Source organism: Megascapheus bottae, chromosome 16, assembly GCF_031878675.1.
Source record: "Megascapheus bottae isolate mThoBot1 chromosome 16, mThoBot2.hap1, whole genome shotgun sequence".
Lineage (NCBI taxonomy): Eukaryota > Metazoa > Chordata > Mammalia > Rodentia > Geomyidae > Megascapheus > Megascapheus bottae.
Window position 1 is genome coordinate 41,774,236 of NC_143524.1, and position 8,712 is coordinate 41,782,947.

At 40.0% G+C, this 8,712-nt stretch overlaps 1 protein-coding gene across 1 annotated transcript; it reads left to right on the forward strand.

Annotated features, from left to right (window-relative positions):
• Window positions 1–408: 408 nt before the first annotated feature.
• LOC150053358 (hemoglobin subunit gamma-like) lies at window positions 409–1,704 on the forward strand. Its single transcript, XM_090349050.1, has 3 exons — window positions 409–500; window positions 605–827; window positions 1,576–1,704. Exons 1-3 carry the CDS (start codon window positions 409–411, stop codon window positions 1,702–1,704), a joined length of 444 nt encoding a protein of 147 aa, XP_090205176.1.
• The last annotated feature ends 7,008 nt before the right edge of the window (window positions 1,705–8,712 follow it).

An 8,712-nucleotide genomic window follows, 5' to 3' on the forward strand; every position in this document is an offset into this window, starting at 1 on the left:
GAAGCTAAAGATAGACATTTAGGGAAGACTGAAATAGAAATAATTCTCCGGTGGAGAAGAAAAGAGCTGAAGGGAAGACTAAAAGGAAAACAGAGATAATGGACTTGAGAGAGGGGAGGAACTATTCAGAATGAAAAAAAAAAACCAACCTTCAACAGCAGGGTCTCCTCGCTGAGGGGGGCCCTCCCTGACATTATCTGAATGAAAATGTCTGTGGAAAGCCGATCCAACCAGACCCCACCCCTGGCTTGACTGATCAGCTGGCCTTGACCAATAGCTTCAGAGTACCAGGGGAAGCGAGGGGCCAGCAGGTCCAGAACAAAGAATAAAAGGACGTGCATTCTAGCATCCGCTCACACTTTCTGCTGGAAACGTCGAGCTGTCCAGCAAGCTCCGAGAGCAGACACCATGGTTCATTTCACTTCTGAAGAGAAGGCTCTCATCACCAACATCTGGGGACATGTGAATGTAGAAGAAATTGGAGGAGAAACCCTGGGAAGGTAAGCTCCGAGGGGCCAGGGCAAGGGAGGAAAGGAGACTGCTTGACCGAAATTCAGGCCTCTTATCCAGACGTGAGGCTTTTTCTGACTGTTCCGTTCCATAGGCTCCTGGTTGTCTACCCATGGACCCAGAGGTTCTTTGACAAATTTGGTAACCTTTCCTCACCTGATGCCATCATGGGGAACCCCAATGTCAAAGCTCACGGCAAGAAGGTTCTGACTTCCCTGGGAGATGCCATTAAGAACCTGGATGATCTCAAGAGCACCTTTGCTCACCTGAGTGAGCTGCACTGTGACAAGCTGCACGTGGATCCTGAGAACTTCAAGGTCAGTGGGGCAGATGCTAAGCCTTCTCACCTTAGGAAATGAAATATGGCTGACTGTTGGGCTGAGACTCTGTGGAAGATGTGAGGTATTTGTGAATTTGAGTTTGAATGTAAAGCAGCCTCACAATCCTAACCTAGCTGAGACAGTGCTTGTGTAGAGAGATGATTCTGGAAATCAATAGAAATTTCTCTCTATATTACTAGCTTTGACAGAAACCTTGATTGGGCAATGAGAAAAATGGATTGGTTTCAATAAAATCTTGCTAAGAATAATCTTCTTTAAGGCAAGTTTCTAGAGAAAGAATATCACATTTTTCCTCATTTTTGTTTATTATAAATTCACTTAGATGTATTATGGAATGGCCTTGGAAACCCAGGCATAATACTGGCTCATTAAAACTCAAAGGAACCTAGGCAGTCAAACATGTGTTGCAGAGACCATCCCTATAGTTGGTGGACACTTTTATAAAACGTGTTGAAGCCCAAAGTGATTTCTTCCGACTTCAGGAGAAGGGCAGTCCCTAAAATTTGGAGTTGTCCGTCATAAGAAAAAACCAAAATTAGACTTTACAAGGGAATAAAAACTAGCTGTGTTTATTAACTTTGTGAAACTCTACACTTAGAGGGAAGCTCATATGGGCTTGATTCTGAGTGAGGGCTGGGTGTTCAGATAACTCGAGGCCAGTCAAGCATCTCCTTGAGCTCCCTGCTAACTGTCTTTATATCTATTGTCTCTTTCTGACTTATAGCTCCTGGGAAATGTGCTAGTAGTTGTTTTGTCAAAAACTTTGGGCAAGGAGTTCACCCCTGAGGCGCAGGCTGCCTATCAGAAGATGGTGTCTGGAGTTGCCAGTGCTCTGGTCTCTAAGTATCACTGAGTCTCCGTCCACACTGAAGAACTTCCACAGAGTTCTCGCCCTCATATTATGCAAATAATAAAAGCATTCTGTTAAGCAATCATATGATTGTCCTTCATTTCATATACTTTTAAGTTTATAAGCCCCCAAATTTTATGTTGAGGTTATGTGTATGTGTTTGCTTGTTTTTATGTATATGGGGGCATGCTGAGTCCTACTTATTTTTGCCTGAGTAGTGGATTTTGTTGAGGAAAGTCACAGAAGAAAACATTGTCCCACAGGCATGTAAGATAACTTGAAGGGAAAGCATAAGGAGTAGCAGAGTGCTGGTGGGAAGAAAGGGCTTTTTGAATCCAGGACTCTTAGAATAAGACACTTTAGAGGAGACAAGGGTGCCTTCAGGGCTGGTTGGGGGCATAGTGACAAATACAGAGTTCAGTATATGAAAATTATTCCGGGCTTTAAGAAGTCAAGGTGTAAGCAGGGAGTATATTGCTTTGCTATGTAGTGCAAGCTAGTTTTCAACAGGGCTTTGCTTTTCATAGCTTCTCTGAGGGTAGAATGGTGGCAGATGTTGGCAGTCAGAACAGTTGATACCTGTCTCGAGTTAACTACAAAAACTGGCTCTTTTTTGGGGGTGGGTGCGGTGGTCGTGGGGCTTGAACTCTGGGCCTCTGTGCTATCCCTGAGCTCTTCAGCTCAAGGCTAGCACTCTGCCCCTTGAGCCACAGTGCTACCTCTGGTTTTCTGGTGGTGAATTGGAAATAAGAGTCTCACAGACTTTCATGCCCAGGGTTGGCTTTGAATCTCAATCCTCAGATCTCAGCCTCCTGATTAGCTAGGATTGCAGGCATAAGACACCAGCACCCAGCTGGCTTTTTCTTTATTTAGGAATTTTGTGCATTGTGTGCTGACATATGCCTTTCCATAGTTACGTCATCCTCAGGGCCTTAGGAGAACTAACACTCAACTATGCAGGTGAAATGCTGCCTGTGAAGGCCTAGACATCATTATAAGTGTTGGGGAGAGGTGGAGATATTTGTGGGGAAAATAAAGTAGCTGATTATCAGAAACCCTTCAAGACACATGGTGTCTGAACAATAGACCCACAGCGGGCTATCCAAAGGAAGTAAGAAATTGTATAGATCAACTGGGAAAGCAGATTCACTGGGTTTCTTGTATAATTGAGAGTTAATTTACATTTGTTGAAAAGAATGTAATCTTGTGATGGACAGACAGTTCAAGACAATTAGACTGCATGTGGGTGGTAGATAGATTAGAGACCTTACCAAAGTTGGATGTATTCGTTGATTTCTATGTCATGGAAGTAAAGCCACACCAAAATATCGATAATTCCCAAGATCTGAACAGATCAAAGTCTCTTTCAATATTAAGTAGACAGAAATAATTTATTTTCTAATTAAGTTCTAACACTTTGGGTCTAAGTATGAGTGTTTAAGTACTTCTAAGTATTCAAAAATAGCAGTTTATGAAACTGTAGTTTTTGCACAGATTAATCTTATGGAGAAGCAAAAGAAATCAGAGTCCTGGAGCTCTAAGTGTGTGTGCAGGGATAATAGGCTCTGAGAAAAAAATAATGGCATAAACCATTTTCTTGGCTTCTGGAATTATGCCCAGTCACTATCTGTAAGTGTTTGCTTGAGATATGTGAAACCAAAGTGCTGCAGTTCACAACCACAACAGTGTGTGGGATGCTGTCAGTGAAGACTGACTCTGTCTGATTAGATATGAGGAAGTTAAACCCTGTAAAGGAATATGGCACAGTAGAGCTTAGACACGGATCATCTCATGCCCACGGAATTGGGTATTATTCTCTTTGTTAGGCATATTAATGCCTTTCTCTAACACCAAATTGACTATTCTCTCACACCAATGAGTGGAGAGTATCTGCCAAAAACTTCATAGATATTATCAGTGAATAAATTTTGCTCAGCTGGAATGTTATTAATAGGAACAAAAGTGAAGCCATTTTCACTTCCTGTGTAAACCACTTATTTTATTCCATCCTGTTTGCATACTGATATTGGACTGGGATACTTTTTACTTAAAAGAATTTTACAATTATGAGTTCCATCTAGGCTTTAGGGAATTAGTGACTCAGAGCCACTGAGGTTTCATCCATATGCATTGTAACTGAATAGTAGAATGGTGTAGCATCTGTACACAGCAGCATCTTACTGAATACTCTCTGGGCCTTCTTGCTTCCAAGTCACATCTTCGGGTTAGTATATAAGTCACTTTAGGGAATGTGGTAACAGTGATAAGAAGAACAGAATGGAAGTTAGTGGAGAGGCCAGTAGTCTCTCCTAATGGGAGCCACCTATTGCTATCTGAGACACAAATAGCCCCCCTACAAACCTTCCTTTTCAAAACTCTATCCTAAGGTCAGACCACCACTGACCAACAACAACCTCATTTCATCAGGAAAAAAGAAAGGAAATACACAGCCACACAGAATATGGCCACCATTCCTGCTTCCTTTTCATCTGTGGTCACCAGTAAGCACCAAGGCTTAACGCAGTGATACGTTTTACTGCAAAGAAACAGCTGTGGTTACTAACCTGTGGAACCAAGTAAAGCTAGATGAAGACAAAGGTAAGATCCTCAGCAGGTAGGCATTAGAAACCAAGGCATATGGTTGAAAGGAAGAAAGTATTGCCGAATGATGAATTGTGCACTTTGGGGGGGGGCATATTTTGACTTTACATTCTGACTGTGTCTCTCTAACAGGCTTCTTTATGGTGGCTTACTTCTGAATCCAGATATTCTAGATTAATTTTTAAAAATATCCCCTCCCTTAGAAATACAAAGCTCATGGCCAGAAGGTGCTAACCTCCTTTGGAAAGGCAGTATATACATGAATGAGCTCAGTTTTCTGCACATAGATAACCAGTTTTGCCATTTGTTGAAGAGGCTTCCCTTCTTCCAACATATGTCCAACATATCTGGTGGCTATATGTTTGTGGGCTCCCATGAGACTCTTATCTCCAATTAATCATGAAAAGGCCAGAGCTGGGGCTGTGACTCAACTGGCAGAGTTCTGGCTTTAACTGAAGAAGTCAAGCAGGGCTCAAGGCTCTAAGTTCAAGCTCCAGAACTGAGATCAAATATTTCAGTATTTTGGTAAGTGGAGGCCACTAACCATTTGCTATTTCTAAATGTTCTATATATTGTAAAAGTTACTATTCAATAGTGAACTGATGTTTTTGTCACAGATAACACAAATTTGATCAGGAACACAGTCTTGCCTTTTTAACTGAAATTATGGGCATGTTTCTGAAGTTTGTTGAGGTTAGAATCAAGACCAAACAGAATAAAGTAGCATAAAGCATTTCAACAGAAGATTTCATATTTAGTAGTGATTTGTCAAAAGTTCTTGAATGGCAGAGAGATCTTTGTTATTTGATCACTCAGTTTCAATGTTTTTACTGTCTAGGGATTCTGACTAGTAGTGAGACAAAGTATTCAGTTCTACTTATAAAACAACTAATGGCAATGTTCTGGGAGCTAGTGACAAAACAGATTTTTATGTTGTAGCAGGTTAGTGTAATGTTAAGCCCATGTCAAGCCAATAGAGATAATATTGTGAGAGTATGGCCCTAAAAGTTGTTCATCCTCTGGATAAGAATAAAGTAGGAGCCAGGCACCAATGTCTGCTGCCTATAATCCTGGCTACTCAAGAGGCTGAGATCTGAGGATCGCAGTTCAAAGCCAGCTTGGGCACAAAAATCCATGAGACTCTTATTGCCAATTAACCACCAGAAAACTAGAAGTAGTGCTGTGGCTCAAGAGCTAGAGTGCTAGCCTTGAGCGGAAGAGCTCAGGGACATTGCCCAGGCCCAGAGTTCAAGCCCCACAACAAACCAAAAAAATAAAAGAAGTAGGTTTTATGCTTATTTGTTTCAATACCAAGTTGAGATCTTCTTTACTGTATAAGTTTACATCTGCATCTCCACTTGGGTTTTTAAGGAATTTGATGCTTTCTGATTGTCAGAGCACTTCAGATTTGCTAGGAATTTACTTTACAGGAGCAGGCTTCTTGACAGAATTTGATCACTTCTCTGATCTACAAGTACCAAAGATATCCCTATCTGCTAACTTGGTGCATTCTGGAGGCTCCTGCGTCTCTAGAAATTGATCATCTGAAGACAGAATGGGGAATAAGACCTTCCTACCAGATTGTTTAAAGATCAAAGAATGTTATAAGAAATGTCAAGTTTTTCTTCTACGTTCTCATAATTTATGTTGATGATTCCAGTGTGAAGGTACTACAGGCAGTAGAATATTGTACTGGGAGCTATGGAGGAATAGAGAATAGGGTTTTATGAGATCATCTAAGATAAAGAACTCTTAGTGGCTTCAATTAGATAGTACTTCTAGGAAGGGAAAGTTGACTGTGAAGTAATTCATATCTTTAAAGGAAGAAAGGGAATGTAGATGCTCTTTAGAGATGTAAGAAGCTGGTTCGCGATGGCGATGTGATGAGATTGAAAAAGGGTTCCTGCATTGGTTCCTATTTATACGACCTCAGATAAAACTCACATGGTGGTAACAGTCATTTCTGTTCAATCTAGGAAGCATTCTTTGCTAGTTATAATGAGCTAAGGATGAGCTTTGAGCTTTTCTAGAGATTGAGTCAAGTATCCTACCTTACACTTTTTTTTTTTACTGTCTTCAATAGCATAAATAAGAAACCATCCTTAAGATTTTGGTTTTCAGCTGTCCTTCCCTTGTTATCTCTTGTGTCTTGAAAATGTTCTTTTTATGTGTATATCAGTCCTGGGGCTTGAATTCTGGGCCTTGGCATTGTCCCTGAACCTTTTTGCTCAAGGCTAGTCCTCTACCACTTAATCAAGAATTCCACTTCTAAGCATTTTTGTCGATTAATTGGAGATAAAGAATCATAAAATTTCCTACCGTGGCTGACTTTAAACTGTGATCCTCAGATCTCAGCCTTCTAAGTAGTACGGCTACTGGTGCCCAGCCAAGTGTGAATTTAACTGGAATTTGGGTTGTGATGTTCACTTCTAATTCTTTAGAAGCATATTCCATTGAAAAGTAGTAACCAATTACAAAAGATATGGCCAACAGCTCTTCCTCATGAATAGACTTTAAAACTTTGAATAGAGGCACATGACATAATTTTATTCACTTCGGTTAGCCATTAGAGAACACACAGAGACACACAACACAGACACAAAAGCACACATCATGTTGCATTTCCATCTAGTCTGTTCAAATTCTTATGTTGGCAAGAAAAGATGTGTTCAATGAAATAATCCATCAATGAATAAGTAATTATTCTTTGTCTTAGAATTTCTGGTACTCACACTTAGAATTCCCTCAGTGTAAATGTGATGAAACACAAGGAAGCCTCCAGGAAAACAAGGCACTCTGAAGAAATCATTTGTTTACTGATTATAGTAGCAACTATTTCTTTCAGTGTCAAATTAGAGGGGATTTACTGACCTGATCTTATTTTTATTTTTATAATTAACTACTTTATTATTTTCTATGATGTTTTAGAGACTATGTTCAACATAGTTAAATGAAGATATATGTATAACTTTGCTTGTGTGAAAGAGAGGAATTTTGAAAGAAAAAGAGAGAGAGGAATTGAGAAAGAATATAGATTGTGTGTGTGTGTGTGTGTGTGTGTGTGTTTGTGAGCGTGAGCGTGCCAGTCTTGGGGCTTGACCACAGGTCCTAAACTCTATTCTTGAGCTTTTCCACTCAAGGCCAATGCTCTACCACTTAAGTCACAGTTTCTATTTCCAGCTTTTTAAATAGCTTATTGGAGATGAGAGTCTCAGGTGCTTTCTTGCCCAGACTGACTGAACAAAACTCCTCAGATCTCCTTCTGAGTAGCTAACATTACATGTATGAGCTACCAGTATTTTGCTTACAAAGATTTGTAAATAAAAATAATTCAAGTTTAATATCAAGGAAATTGTGCATAATATCCCCCAAGACTGTATTTATTGAGCCTGTGAGATGTGATTTGATAATCACATTGGCCATTGGATTTGAAACTTCCATGATTTTGTGGGTACTTAGACAAAAGTCAAGATTTGGACCTTAAGGAAGTTCAATCTCTAAGTTAGCTTTGCAAGGACGGCCCATCTGCTCACATGTGACATTATCATAAGTCACTTCGTTAAGTAAATCAAAATTAATTTCCTCTGTTGGAAGACATACAGATGTATATGTTATACACTAGAATAGGAATGTTTCTGTACTAATTAGATATATATTTTAGTAAGGTGAAATGACATTGACTTTATTGCTTTGGGGGTGAGAAATGTCACCTTTTTGTTTTCTGATACTAGGGTTTGAAATTAGAGCCTTGTGCTTGCTCAGTTTGCTTTCCCTGGAGATGCTCTACAACTTGAGTCACACACCCAACCATGGTTTTTGCTAGCTTTCTTTGAGATGGAGTCACATACTTTTCTGCCCAGGTAGACTTTGACCCCTGATCTTCTGGGCCTCAATCTCTTGAGAAGTCTGGATTACAACATGAGTCACAGGCTTGTGAAGCAATATGACTTCTAAAATAAATAAAACCCTGATTCCAAACTAGTTTGTGTATCTGTGGTTTGGTTCTAATGGTCCTAGTCTTCTAGAGATATTTTTATTTTATTATTTTGAGAACGTGCCAAGTGAAGGGAAAGATATATCTTTGAAAGACAGACTGTAGCAAGTAGAAAAATACATATTAGATTGTTGCAATATCTTACTTGCAGAATTCAAAATGAAACACCGGAGCATGTGCAAATATATTCCAGGTCAATGTCTTTTTTTTTTTTAAACAAATGACAGCACCTCATTGGAGAGAGGGGGGGATAGGGAGAGAGAGGGAGAAGGAGAGGGAGAGGTAGAGGGGGGGAGTTTAGTAGTCAATGGGGCAGGAAGCAAAGTGTAGCTGACTTTCTGTGGGAGCCTCATAGAATGGAATCAATCTGACAGTGAACAAATGAGTCCTCACAGCATTTCCTGAATGGCCTAGAA